Source organism: Neopelma chrysocephalum, unplaced genomic scaffold (genome assembly GCF_003984885.1).
Source record: "Neopelma chrysocephalum unplaced genomic scaffold, ASM398488v2 Primary Assembly neopelma1_65c, whole genome shotgun sequence".
NCBI lineage: Eukaryota > Metazoa > Chordata > Aves > Passeriformes > Pipridae > Neopelma > Neopelma chrysocephalum.
Genome location: NW_020897724.1, coordinates 193,491 through 208,567, shown reverse-complemented (window position 1 = coordinate 208,567; position 15,077 = coordinate 193,491). Strand labels below are relative to the sequence as shown.

General features: G+C 41.8%; 1 protein-coding gene across 2 annotated transcripts in view; it reads left to right on the top strand.

Moving 5' to 3' along the window:
• Nucleotides 1-15,077, top strand: part of XYLT1 (xylosyltransferase 1) — a 175,106-nt gene that overhangs the window by 136,033 nt on the left and 23,996 nt on the right. For both annotated transcript variants that reach the window (XM_027684261.1, XM_027684262.1), the window contains exon 5: nt 4,728-4,808. In XM_027684261.1, coding sequence (XP_027540062.1) covers nt 4,728-4,808 — 81 coding nt within the window. The remainder of the gene's footprint in view (nt 1-4,727; nt 4,809-15,077) is intronic.

Sequence of the window (15,077 nt, the reverse complement as noted above, 5' to 3'; positions counted from 1 at the left end):
ATGATTGTATTGCTAATAAAATGTCTTGAGAATCATACAACACTGGGAAAGCTGCTCGGAGAGTAGCTGCATCCCCTGTGATGACTGATCAGTGCCTGGAGCATCCAAATGCAGAAAGCTGATGCTTTGAAATACACAGGTGCAACTTCCCAGCCCAGATGGCAGCGCTGGTGTTGGAGCAGAACTCTAATCTCTCAAGTACTCCAGCGAGCTGAGCTGCCAAGGCAATAGTTTTCTTCCATTATCTTGTTCCTCGGTTAAACCTGACTTGAAAGACAAAACAAACCATTTAAGACAACACTGTTGGAAAAGCTGAGGTGTTAACAGTCACCTAGAGCCTTCCACATGCAGTTGGCCTCTGAAATCATATCTGTTGTTCTCATTTTTATGACACACTTTACGAATGACTGTTGTTATAGGGATCAGCTTCGCTGAGAAATGCCTGCCATGCTAATATTTGTTCTGTGATGGATAGCAAAGGCTAAATATAGCCTTCCCTTTTCTTTGCATTTTTAGATGGCAGAGTTGAATTTTTTTCTTAGTACAGCCAGGGTAAGGCTGCTCTGAGCCTCCCCTTGCGCTAAATTGCCTTCGGAGAGGGAGGAGGAGTTGGAAGCATCAGTGAGAGGGTCAGGCTGCACATCCAGGATCTGAAAGCTGAACCCTGCAATGAGAGGGGTTTTTCCTGTATTGTTGTGTTGCATTTGTGCGGTTGATCATTTTGCTGTAAGTGTTCCCTTCAGGAAGAGATCTTTTGTTTTTTTTCTGTTGAATCATTCTGCTGTTGTATCCTTTTGTTAGGTTACCCATGCACGCCATGCACACACACACCCCCACGTGTGCCAGCAACAGTGAAAGGGCCAGTGCAGGTCGGGTCCCTTACTGGAGCAGGAAGATCCCCCGCACTGCCAAGTGCTGCCCTGTCCCCAGCAGAGGCGGGAGCGAAGCTTTCAGGGTGCACTGGATGCTATAGGGGTGTGTGGGAATTAGCAATAATTCTTCCCTGTCTCCTGGATTGCTCTCCTTCCTCCCCAGCTCCTGTGGTGGTGATGCAGGACTGCTGGCAGCTGCAGAAGCTGGTGAGCCAGTCTGAGCACATCCCCTCCTTGTGTAGGAGGGAGCAGGCATCGAGGCAGGATAGCCTGGGGCTAGGAATAGCCAGGAAAGGAACTCTCCTAACACAGGCATCTTGGCAGTGATGGCATCTCCTCGTACTTTACAATGCTGTTAATGAATATTAAATTAATAATTTATTGAAATTAATGCGTTTAAACATAATTATGAAAATTTATTGAAAAGAAGGTAGCAAAATTCAAGGCACTCAGCTCTTTCACTTCCAGGCTCTTCTGTGCACAATGCATGTTTAACCATGAAGTAATATCATGCTTAATTCTGAGTAGATCAGGTTGCCCCAAAATTCCAGTTTTCTTCTCTAGGGACCTTCTAGAAATAGTTTCTTGGCAAAGAGCTGCCACGGTTGCTGTGTGTCTGGGCTCTGTAGGGCTGAACCCTGGGAAGGGAAACTGTGGAGATGAGTCAAGCGGATAAGGAATAGCGGTCACTTGGCTGGGGCTATTCATATGTCAAAACTCTAATTTTGACCCTAACCCTGAGCTGAGCCCCAGCCCAGGATCTCAGCCATGTCCCCAGGTTGAGCAGTGCTGTGGGTTGAGTCACTGGCAGCCCTGGAGCTGCTTTTGCAGCCTCTGGAGCCCCACTGCCTGCCCAGCCGAGTGCTCCCACCTTTTGAGCTCAGCCCTGCAGGGGCTTGGCTGAGTTTAGCTGAGTGGCATCTCAGCAGGCACAGCGTGCTGCCCTTGCTACCTCTGTCCACCCTTGCTGCAGGACAGGAGCTGTAGGACCTTAGTGAGGTGACCTCAGCAAAGGTCTGCGAGAGATGGGCACCCCCATCTCAGCTGGCAGACCTGCCCTTGCTTAACACCAGATCTACATCAGTGAAGTCAAACATGCTTTGTTTCCCCCTCAGTCTTCACTTGTCATCTTCTCATGGAAACCCTCCTACACGTGCAAGCTTTCTCCACACTTGGAGTTCACTGGAGGATTAGTTTCCCATTTCTCTCTGTGCTGCAGACCTGACTCTCAGACTCTCTACACTCACACCATCCTCCCTCCCTGCTAATGATACAGGTAACCAGCTGACTAATCCTTCTCCCTGGTGCCTCACCCTCTGAGTGATTTTAATAATAAAAGGGAATAAAAGTGGTTGCTGTGTGGATGCATCTGTCAGCCCCAGCCTTGGGCACCACCTGAGGAAAGGCTTTCTCCTCAGTCTGTATCTGTGCTGTGTTACACACTGGGGAGACTGATAGGAATGTAATATGTATATCAGTGTATTTTAATCAGTAACAAGAACTACTCTCCCTATTCCCATGACTTTCTTATTTCCTTCTTAGGAAGGCTATGTTGCACTTGTTACTTTCTGTTATACCGTGATAGTTAGTAAAAGATTTTATGCCAAATTTATGCTCAGTGAATTATCCCTGAAACTTGCAGAGCTATAGCAGAATTTAATTTGGCAGTGTGGAGTTGATGTTGCTCCCAGTGATGTCTTCAGCTGAAAATCTCAGCTTTCAATTGCCTTACTTAGAGAAAAAATAGGCCCATGTCTCTAGTCTTTCTCAGAAGGAGTGCCAGAGGCACTGCCATGGCAGAGAGACTCCGCTGCTGCTGTATGTGAAGAAGTGTGGCAGCAATCTGTGCCAGAGGCATTTAGGAAATCTACCCCTGAAGGCAAAGTTTTCTGAAAGGTGAGGAGTATTTTAACAAATGCATTAACGTCTATGGCATGTTCAGTACCTTTGATTTCCTTTTTAATGTCTTGTGTTGGAGTAATTCAGAGGTGATGTGCAGCATCCTCCTGATACTGGGGGCAGAAGAGGCAGTTTGAATGAAAGCTTAATAGAAATTCAGTGTGCTGTCATGCTGAGCACGGAATTGGTTGACTGCATAAATCTAAATGTCAAATATCTGTAAAGTTTTACCAAATGGAAATACGATGTTTTAGTTCCATGTTGTCAACACATGAAAAGAAGCATATTAATTGTCAAGGAGTAAACTCTGTATAAGTTCTTTTTTAAAAAAAATTAGAAATATTCAAAGTAGAACCAAGATATCACCAAGAGGAAAATGTCAATTATTGATTATTTTGAGAGCCAAACATCATTTAGGCATTTATAGGGATTATCTAAAAACTGAGAGGCATTGAGAAGTTTCTATGGCAGCCCCAAGTCCCAATACATTTGGTAGAGCACTGCTGAACAGCAAAATATAGGTTAGTGAGCAATCTGGAAATTATATTTTATTGAGTGGTGTGGATTGTTACTTTGGTTGATTTTATTTTTATCCTGTAAGGAAATTAAAGCTCAAGCACTTCCAAAGTTGGTTATATTTCTAGAGATCATCTTTGTGTGCCAGCTTTTGCCTAGAAACTCATCCGAAGATGTCAGCCATTGAAACCATCTCATGTGGAAGCATTGCTAAGTAAATTCACTAAATGCCTATTCATCCCAGTAAGATGGAGAGTCACTGGAGCAGCAAATGTGAAAATCTGTACAGCTTACTATACAGAAAGCAGTTTTCTGAGGTTGCCAAATTGAGATGCAGAGTCTGACCCTGGGAGGTGTTACAGCTCACATGAGTGAGCGTAGGAGGAGGGTCTCAGGCTCCTACAGCCTGCTCTGTCAGGCTGGTTGATAGACAGATAATTCATTTAGTCTAGATAAAATCAGTGAGATTATGAAAATAGTTTACTTGGCTGATAAGATTTTCAAGTTGTTGCAGCCTGACCTGAGAAGTTAAATGCATTTTGTACAGGATTTTGGTTTAACTTGGTTTTCTGTGCCTTATAATAATGAAATGTTTTCAAGATACAGTACTATTGACAGCTGTTTTATCTTGAGTTTTCTGCCATCAGCTTCATTACAGACCATTGCTTCAATGGTGTTGTATCTATAAAGTTGTGGTTTTGAATGCAACTCAGGAGATTAAGATCATTTTAATGTGATTTATTCGTTTTTCCTAAATATGCTGACCTAGATAAATAGAGAACATTTTTGCTCCATTGTTAAAGAAATAACAGACCACAAAAGCTGTCAAGCATAAATACAGTCTTGGACATGTCAGCTGAAATTTTGAAAATACTGGTGTCAGATTGCCTGTCACACTAATTGGAATTAACCTTCTAAATTCCTTTGTTCCTGTTAATTCTATTGGCATCTTGACATCAAAATTCTCTGCTTTATGCATTCCAGCCTTGGCCTCTTCTCTATTACAAGGATGAAAACAAATAAAATGCCAATAGATACTTAACTAAATTCCCCAGGAAATATCTAGCAAAGCATGTAAAATGGGACTATCAATGCAGTCATCTCACAGCTGGACTTTCATACTTAAAAAGCGTTGAGTAGTATTACTTAATACTTACTCTGTTACAGTGCTTAAAATACCTGCCAAAAGTTGGTAAGAAATTCGTTAAGATGTAATTAAGTTGTGGTTCCTTCCAAGTACATTTTACTGAGTAGAAGGAGCAGCAGGATGGAAGTTTTAGCAGGTTTTAGCAAGTTTAGCAGCAGGATGGAAGCTTTTTCAGAAACCACCTCCTTCAGTCTGCGGATGGTCCCCAGATGAGAACAATAAGTCTATAAATCGTTCTAGACATAGGAGTTTTCACAGTGTAATTTGTGCATCCTTTGTTCTTTCTCTTGCAGGACAAATGACCATCTTGTAGCATTCCTGTCCAGATACCGGGATATGAACTTCTTGAAATCCCATGGGAGGGACAACGCAAGGTACGCTGGCCCTTCCTTCACCTTATTTTAACCATGGCACTGAGGATTTTTGCACAGTGATGGTTTTCCAGTGTTTACCTGAGTGAAGAAATCTCTAGTCAAAGCGAATGAGGAGGAAACCCTCTTCTGAGGACAGTTGTTTATTGGTCCAGAATGACTCCTTCCCAGAGTCAGTTTGCAAAGATGCTTTCGTGGAGAGAGAGACATTCAGCAGAGTGATGCTTGTTCTGTCCTTGGGGCTTGGCACAGATCGATGTTTTGTGAGCTAGCAGTCATTGCCTGCACAGCAGCACTGCCCAGTTGGTCCCAGCCACCCTGGTGACCAAGACCTGTGCTAGATGGGGTCTGCAGCAAAGCCTTGTGCAAGCAGAGCCCCAGCTGTGGGAGCCTGTAGCAGCCTGCACATACGAGTGAGAGTGAGGATGGTGGCTGGAGTGTATCACACTACTAAAATTTTGAGGTCCTTGATGTAAACTCCATCCAGCTATGAACAGGTCTCAGAGAGAACAGAATGTGCTGCGTTTTCCTACTTACCATTGTGGTTTGAGGGAGCAGCAGTGACCAAACACCATGTTCCAAAGATTTAACCAACCTGTGCAGATCAAAGAATTTTCCCATCTGACTGCAGTGGTCCTGTTTTCCTATTTATTGATAGTTTTGCTTTTCCTCTTTATTTGCTATTCCTCTTATAGTTTTGTACCTGTGCTAGCAGTCTTGTAACAGTTCTAGCAACTACATATGCTGAGTCCCAGTGGCTTTGCATCTAAAAATATTGTTTTATTCTGCTTGGGTCACCAGGTCATCCCTTTATTCTATAAAATGTCAAGTGTGCTGTAAGGCTGGGTTTGGTTAGAGTACACAGAGAATGTGACACACCAAGTCTCATGTTCAGCACAGTGGGTGGGCAGAATAACGCACAGGTTATAACAGCCACTTCTTGGCTGTTCTTGCTCTTGTCACCAGATTTATCAGTTCTGTCATGTTCCTGTTTAAATTAAGTCTTCACGAGCATTCGTCTTGTGCAGTCAGAAATTCTATAGCAGGTAGTAAAAAATAATACTGTGAGGAATAATATTTAAATCCAAGTCAACAGTTTTCACAGGAGAGTCCCTCGTTTGGGAAATGCAGAGTGTCAGAGTGATTGGCAGACTCAGCTCTAGCTGGCAATAGTGATCGACAGCACAGTTAGCGTAGAAAGGGGGAGAGAAAGAGCCAGGGAAAAGCAGTCGGGCTCTGCCTCCTTGCTCCTCTGGTGCACCTGAGTCTTCTCAAATTCCCTGACCTAGCTAAGGAAAATAGCTAATGAATTATGACGTGCCAGCATCAAACTGGTTTAAATATGCTAACTTCAGCTGGATCAGAACTATTTAGATCAATTAAACACACTAATCTGATACTATTTTAATAATGGAGTGAGCTAATGTGCCACTTTCCTCCCCTCACAGGAATAACAACCCACTTAGTAGTTCAATGGTTCTCTTTGTATAAACAGCTAAATACCTCTAAACCTATTGCAACAAGTCACCATGTTTTTTTTGTTCTTCTGGATTTCTACCATAAATTCCCTGTGCATCAGGGAACACGATTTGCGACACAACTGCAGATTTGCCGACCCTGTCTGCTATGGTTGTCTAGTCCCTGAGTCCCCTAAGCACTCCCACTTCTGACCACTGGATGAATAGATCCTTTCACATCACCCCTTGGCATCTCCCCAGTTTTTCTGTCAGAGAGATAGAGTGGCTCCCCTCCTCCTGCAAATCCCAGACAGCTGTAGAGACACACTCAAGCCAGCAACTGTGAATCTTCTGAGTAATGCTGGAGTTTGGTAAAAATTCATTCCATTGTTTCCAAAAGCTGATCAATAAACAGTTACCCCCTGTTTGTATTGCGGGTGTATTTCCAGCTCTACATCTACCTGTTGAAAGAGAAATTCTATCTAAAGTGAAGATCTTTAGCCTGATATTTCATTTTTAGTGTTTCATTAACTTAGTCTTGTCTAATCTGGTGAGTGTACCCTCTGCTCTATCCGTTTGACACACAGTTCCCAATTGACTTTGATTGTATGCTCAAGGTGTGTAAGCTGTTGTCATTCCAGTGAGGGTTATCCCTGTAGTTGGAATGATGAAGTCCTCTGGGCTGAAATACCTGCACAGGCAGGTGCAAGGAGAGCAAAGGCCCATCCAGGCTGTCATCCCATGTCTGTCTGCCTACAGCCCATGTCCCCAGAGGAGCAGGAGGGATGGGTAGTGGTGCTGCCTTACAATATTCTCCCACCCTCTTGTGACCTTTGCCTGGGGAATTTCCACAGCCAAACTTGGTAACTTGCTCATTTAAGAGTAAGGGATGACTATTTTTTTCTATTCATTTTTCCAGTTGCTTTTTAAATTTTGCTCTTTGCTCAATCATCTCACAGCCCAGGGGAAAAGAAATACCCCATGAGGCGAATGATAAGGCCAAGAGCTCAGTAAGGTCTAGAAGAGAAGCAACAGCCTCGAGGTTTGGCAACAAAAAAATAATGAAAAAAAAAGGCCAGCTTTTGGAAAGGATTTAGAATACAGACCAGTTTTCATGTTATTAGGCAACAGGAAAAAACTCCTTTGGGATATCCTATCTCAAAACAGATTGGAACAGAATTTTTTATTTAAACCAGCTAATTAAAGCCATGATGGGGAGACGGCACTGGACTATACTGACTGCTCCCCCATGTACAATAATGATTTGGCTTGTCCAAGGTGTTTTTGTCAAAACATGTCAACTAATAATACAGGAGCTCAGCATCTAAATATCGTTGAAAGCAATGTATAGTCCCTGCTGGTAATTTTAATTTTAATTTGTGAATGAATAATGGTTCCTAAGCAATAAGCTTTTCAATTGTCTAAGTCTGCTTTTTAAACAACTGGAAACTCTGAGTTTTAAGTCATCATAGTCTTTGGATCATATAATGGAGGGAGAAAGATTAGGAGTGCCATCTTAAAACTGAAATGCTTATACAGCTTGATTACAATGTACTTTGTATTCAAGCTGTGTTCACAATCAGTACATGTTTTACTGCCAAATAAGGAGAAAAACCAGGCTCCCCTTTACAGAGTGAAGTTTTTTAGTTATGCCAAAGTCATTAAGAAGTGCATCGCTCTGATTTTCCTTTAGTGGCTTCAGTAAAGGGAATGGACATGAAAATGGCTCCTACACTCAGCTGGAGAAGTGTTATTTCCTGAGAGAGGTGGATGTATGAAATGAAATTGCATACAGTGGCTGGAGTTGTTACATAGTACTTACTGGGCAACACTTACATTTTCTCCTCTTTTCAGTGTCTCAGACTATTAAGAGCAAGTGAATAACCTGTTTGGTTTTGGGGTTTTTTTGTGGTTGTTTTTTTTTTGCTAGGAGATTTTATTTTTTTTTTGTAGGAGCAGCACCTGGCTGATGTATTATAAAATATAAAGACAGTCAAATGTGACATCTTCAATGACAGGCAGGAAAAAAGGTTTTCTTAGAGAAATCTTGCCACAGTAATCATTTGGGAAACAGTGTAAACATGCTGTGAAGGCTAGATGCTGTTAGATATTAGAGGAATCTTGAGCTCATAGGCAAAAAAAAATACAAACAGCTAAAGAAAAGGCCATTAAAAGCTTGGTATGTATCTGAGTTCTTTTCTTGTGCTGTTTTTTTCTCTTCATTAATGCTGTTCTTTGCAGTTGTGTTGTCCCCTTTCTCACTCTTGGGTTCCAGATAGTTTTAGAGGTATTGATGAACTCTACTAAGGAGCATCACAATCCCATCATCTTTTGGAGAGACCTTAAATACCGAAGAGCCGGACCACTTTCCCAAACTCTCCACCTCTTTCAGCCCAGTTCTGCTGATAAATACCTGTTTCAACACCCATTCAGACATGCCTTTTTTCCCCAGTGGCACATGCTGTTTGTTGGTGTTCTGCACGCTGGGTTGATGGTGGTTTGGTGGTTGGTTAGAAAATGGATCACACAGTAAATGCTGTTGTGTACTGCATTGATGAATTGCCCTGTAAGTACCCAAATACTTGGGAAAAAAATTGATTAACTATCCCTAGTGTTGGAATGGTTTAACCACTTAGGTTCTAGCAGCATATATGTTGCGGCTCATGTGAAATATTTGGTGGTTCGTTTGGCATTACTCTCAGCCATACTTTTTTTGCTAATTTTTATAAAACACTTTGAGCACATGGACTAAGATCTATTTTTTGCTTGGAAGTAGTTCAGCCCAACAGTTGCATAAGAAATGTAGCGACTGAAATAGCAACATGCATCTTCTCTGCAAAGAGGCTGCACTTAAAAAATTTAGGCATTACAGCTAACTTTCAAATGTTCTTTAGTGCTTTATGCTAAGCATTAGGGGAGCCATAAAGCCTTTACTGCTTCGGCTTGACAATTTGCCTCCTTGTAGGCCTTTTACTTCCACTCAGTTTTGGAAAACAGTGCTCTAGGTTGTCAGTGCAAAGAAAAACAAAACCAGCCACATGTCTTGACGTGGGACTAAGCAAGATGTACTTTGTTCTTAGAGTATACAAGCAAGATCATCCACTGGTTCAGGAAGGTGCAATAAATGAGAAGGTTTGAAGTGGCCATGCTTTATGGGGCTGGAACAGAATTAGGAAGAAGGTGAAAAGTGAGGTACTGGTAATCAGAAATCTTATTGCTATCTAGGAACATTGAGCTGCACAGTTCATTTTCAGCTGTATGAATGGTAACTTTTGTACCCTGTCATCTGAGGTCCTGAGACTTCATAAAATGGTTATGGCAGGGAACATCCTTTTAGGCTGGAACAGATGTTGTTGGCCCTGATGTACCCACAGGTCAGTAGCCTGATTTGGTAGCTTGAAATCTGTATAGAAGTGACTCCCACTTGCCCTCAGCCACTTGGAAAGCTGGAATGTTTGAAACCTCATTTCCTTTTCCTTCTCCAATGTCCAGGATGCAGATCCTGAGACGTTAAGCACAGTAGAACCCTCGGTGAGACGCTGTTGTGGTGGTCACTCAGGTGTCCCTTTGCAGTGCCTGTGGGTGCTGCACCAGCTGGGATCTGCAGGATCTGCTGGCCATGGTGGAAGCAGTAGCCTGTGCTGTAGTTGCTGCAGCAGGAGTATCACACAGGTGAGATGGCTTCAAGCTCAGCCACTCAGGCCCAGCAGCGTTCCCAGGTCGGAGACTGCTCCGACAGTTGAGGGTTTTGCAAAGAAGAGGAGGTGAGGGGACAAAAAATCTTATAGAAAAGACATTTATTGGAGACAAACAGATGGCAAAATGTCAGGTTTCATATCGTTCAATCTGTCTGTGGTGCATTCATGATACATCTCTGCATATTATCATTTCCAGTTTTGCTTATTTAATATAAAAAGAAACAGAATCACTTGAGTTGTGGCTTCCCTGATGGTGACAGGAAGCCATTTGATTTTCGTCCTTGTAAAAGCTGTTTCAGTGTTGCTTAAAAGATATCGTGTAAGTGAAGGGTAGTGGAAAGAAACCCACAGGAAAATCTTGCTCACAAGGAAATGTATGGAACTGTTGTCAAAACAAGGCAATTCCTGGTAGAGTCATGACCGCAAAAAAATAGACTATCTCCAAGTTTCCTACAAATAAAACAATTTTAGAGGGTTTTTTTATTTTGCTCCTTGACCCACAACATTAAAATATTGAGAGATGTTGAGGCTTTTTAAGACTTCCTCTGAAAGAGAGATTTCTCTTTTGAAAGAGAGAAGATGGAAAGTTCAATTTTTCAAAGCAAGGGGAAGTTAATGCTTAGGAAAAGGTGGACAAGAACAAAAGAATCTTGAGAAATTTCTCTTTAAACATAATGCAAAGATGTGATAGGACTAAAGCATTAAATGGTTATTCTGAGAAAATTATATATGAAGGAAGCAGAAACAAATTATGTAGAATATGAGGCACCTATTGTAAAGCTTGAAAAATCTAAATATGTCCATACAGAGATGAAATAATGACCAGATAAAATGTGTATATTCATCGGCTTTCAACAGCATCTTGTGGAATCCTGTAAGTGAAGTTGTTTGGCTTCTATAAGGATGCCATTCATTGAGAAGGGCCACATACATCGTATAAAATACATCGTATTTTAAGGTAGACTTGTAACTTGAAAGAGACATTCAAAATACTGTATCATTTTTGCTGCACTGTAAATGACGTAAACCTTATGTCCAGTGTGTGTGGCAGCAGTTGTCTGCCCCAGATTTACTTGCACACTGAACATAAAAGTGGTTAAACATACAATTAAAACAACTGTGGTAACATGGACTGTCAAAAAATCCTTCCAGCAGAGCTCCTTGTTCTCATGACTTGCAACCCAGCTCCCTGGGCAGGAACAAATGTCACAAACTGCACCTCTCAGCACTGGGTTACTTTTTGTGGCTGTGTCACCTGTGTTTCCTGCTCTGAAGTCAATCCCTGTCCTCCTGAGGTCAGAGCCCATGCTGTCCTTGCCAAGGGGCAGCTGGTGATCCCACGGTACAGGGTTGGCCCCCCTCCATTCACACACACGCTCTGCTGCTCCACGGGGTCTGGTGGAGAGATACCTGCTGCAGAGATATGGGGTAACAAACACTAATCACATTTTAGAAGTAAGATTCCCTGTGTTCCTTGTTAACTTCTGAGTATTTAGCACAGTGGGCAAAACTACTAAAAGCATTTCAGTTTGTTTGCTTACTTACAGCTTTGACTTTAGCTCCTCGAATAAGCCCAATCATGAAATAAGACCAATCTCACCAGAGCAAATCCAGTGAAGAGAGAAATTCTTTTTGATATTGTTGATGTTTGTTTCTGCATTGGCATTAAAGCTTAGGGAGATTGTTGGAAGAATATTGTGTTTATAATATTTTCTTCTGAGTAAGGGAATTAAAGAAAGATAAGAAGAATTATGCTTTTGACCTCGTAACATTTGCATTTAGGATTCCGCAATTTCAACACATTGAAAAGCAAATTAAAGTTATTATTTCTCTTTCTCTTTTCTTCCATCGCTTCTGTCTGCACTGAGAGTTATTTTCGTGGCCTTTTGGAACAGCAGGAATTGTGTGTTCTGTGCTGTCCACATGCTGCCTGTCATACCAGGCAGAAATCTTCCTCATCTTGACAGACTAAGTACGTGCTACTTCTTTTTGATACTGTTCCCCTTTTCAAGCTTCAACTCCATTTTGGGAGTGGGGGGTCAGCTCTGGAGGCTTTCAGCATGACAGGAAGAGGTCTCGGGAAACATACTGCAAGATCATATCTTTAGAAAAACAGATGATTAGCTGGTACTGTATAGACGTGTTTAAATAGCCGATTGTTAATTATTTCAGATGTTGTAAATATTGTTTAACCCTTCAAATAGAGTTACTCATGGAAATGGGGTGAAATAGAGAGCACTGTGTTGCAGTCAACTGGAAATCCTTTGCATACTCAGTGGAGGCCAGGATTTCTGGCCTGAGCAGGCAGGGAATGACACTGCTCTGCACAGGTTTGGGTTTTATGAACTTCCTTATTACAAAGAATTTTTCGGTGACTGGTTTATGGAGATATATGTTAGCCTAGAGATTGCTCACAATTTACTTGTTGCAACTGCTATGCTCACGATTGTCAAATTATTGTTCTGTGTTTTCTAGTTGGTCACCTAAATTGCAAGTTACTCTTTTTATGCTTCCCAACTGATTGACTCCGGTTAAGTGTTTCCAGGGTGGCTGTGCAAACACTGCTGGCAAATGACTCTCATATTTCTCATCTGTAAAAATATTTACTTGACTTTTCCCACTGAAATGGACTGTTGTCTTCAGATTTTTGTCTAAAGAGTGTTAAAAGAGGAGCAGATAAAGTCAAAGCAATGTGCAGAGTTTGTCCACATTCCTGAAGGGAAAAATGAACATGCTGCTAGTGGAGCTCCAAGCTCTACAGATTCTTACTTTGACATTGACTTTTGACTTGTGATGAATTGTTTCTCTAATGTATTGTAACTTTTATTTATAGCTCTTATTCTTAAATCATGAATGGTGATGATGAGGTCACAGGTGCACCTGGTTAACAGTGAAATGTCGATAGGAGGTTTTCTAGGCAAGAGGCCAGAAACAGGAAACATTTAGGAAGAAACCTTTTCACCTTACAAAGTACATTCTTTCCAGACGAAAACCTTTTAGTGATAAAGTTACTGATAAGTAACATTTAGCAATCTGATAGTCTGTGATGCTTTAGAAAGTTGTATGCATTCATAGACTTCAGAAGAGAAAACAGCAAACTCTCTGACTTACATACTCCGTAAGTACGAGCATTCAGGAGCAGGGATCTCTCCCAAGTTGCTGTGGCATGCACTGTCACTTGGAGAAGACTATCCAAAAGGATGATAGTTGATTGTGATATTTTTTGCTGATATTAAGTAGCTGTGCAACAATATTAGTAGTTAAAAACATATCATAAGAGCTGAGCTATGTGTTTTTATTCATGTTGTAGGAGCGTGTGCTAAACAACTTACAAATGCTTTTTGTGTTACACAATCCTAGAATCTTATCTGAAATGCAATTATAAATATTTAAATAAACTACAAAGTAAGAGGAGTTCCCTGAGCTGGATTGCAATCATGAGCTGTCTGGGCTGACATCTCTACTCAGTGTGACAGACCACGTGCTGCAGGCAATAGGGTTTTTTTTAACAAAGTATAAAAATAACCATCTGGAACCATGTAAACCCCGAGGCTGCATCCACACATAGTCAGGGCACAAACGACACCTTTCACACGTGTCAGTGCCTGATTGCTGGGCTCAGGTGGCAACATGCATTCACAGCATCCTATGGCCTGCTTTTTCTTAACCCTAGTCTTATTTTAATTTTATTTTCTCCTGGCTGACTCTCTTATCATCATTATCTTCCTCCTCTGTTTTGTTTATCTGATGATAATCTCTGTTGTATTTGGCCAACCATACCTTGGTGCAATTGGATGTCAATGTCCTGGCTGGTACATTTGTGGTTGGCAGAGGTGTGCTGGTCTTACCTGAAATTCAGGGTGACAGGAAGCACCTGAATTTTCTTCACGTTGACTGAGATTATTGAAATTCTATTACTAAGCCATTTTTTTCTACTTTTAATTTGTCCTGTAAAACCCAAGAGAGAAAGACAAGGGGGGAAACCAAACTGTTTTGGATTTCATTTCTCTCTCCAAAGCTTGAAATGCTTTCATAAAACATACTGGTTTGGTATTCCATTGAGCATAACCAGAAACTAATGAAATATAGCATTAGACTAGAAACAAATCAGTAGGGTCATGCTTTTGCCCTCCATCCTCCTATCTTTCTTTTCAGAGGTGGCTGCAAGCATTCTTGAATGGCTAGTTAAGAATCTTTATGAACTGTTTGTAGCGTTTGAGAGTTTTTCATTTCTTGAAAAGCCCTGTGTGGCATACAAATGACCCCCTTCCCTTTCCCTCCAGCAACATCCAGTATGCCTAGAGTAAGTTCTTGCCTGCCTGAGTGCCAAAATTGCCATTGCTGGAGTAGCTAGGAGCATCAATCATCCTAGAAGAGAGCCTGGGGGGAAGAATAAAGAAGCCTTATCCACCTTTTCCACTTTGGTTGCAGTTCAGCTGTCTGTGCCAGCAGCACTGCCTAGGCTTGCTGGGGCGGCTGCTGCCTCCTCAGGCAGCATCATTTAGCTTCCAGCAGATCTGAAATATGCTTGGTCCCCTTGGCTCCCAAGGAACGTAAATGGACAGCAAGCACTTGGCTTCACTGTGTCTTCACAGCCCCTTGTATAAACCATTGTTTCATAGATCATAGAAGTTATTTGCTATGCTAATAACTTATTCCATTTAGGTGTAAGGACTGTGTGTGAAGAGGCCCAGTAAGGCTGAGCCTTCTGAAAAATGCCTGCTTTCTGTTCGGTTGTTACTGGCATCTAAAACCTGATATGGTGTTTTCAGGAAGGTTTCAAGAAGCATTAGCAAAAGGGTCATCTCTGTGGAGGTCTCCAAAGGCATTGCTGCTCTTCAGCTGGGCTATGCTGCCTTGCTGCAGGATGAGTGATTGGTTTTCTTCTAGTAACCATGTTGTAGAGGATTTGGGGCTGAGATTTGCTGTGAAAACAGTTGCACTCCCAGGAATTGACTTATTTCACTCCATATGCTGAGATTTGCTTGAGCAAGCCATTAGCTCAAAAAAGTCATAGAAGCGTGTAAGTATAGAAAAAAAGGAGCCTGTCAACTATTTTGGAAAACATGAAGCTGGGAGTCAGGATTTGCTGGGACCTTCTCATCTGGAGTGTGGTC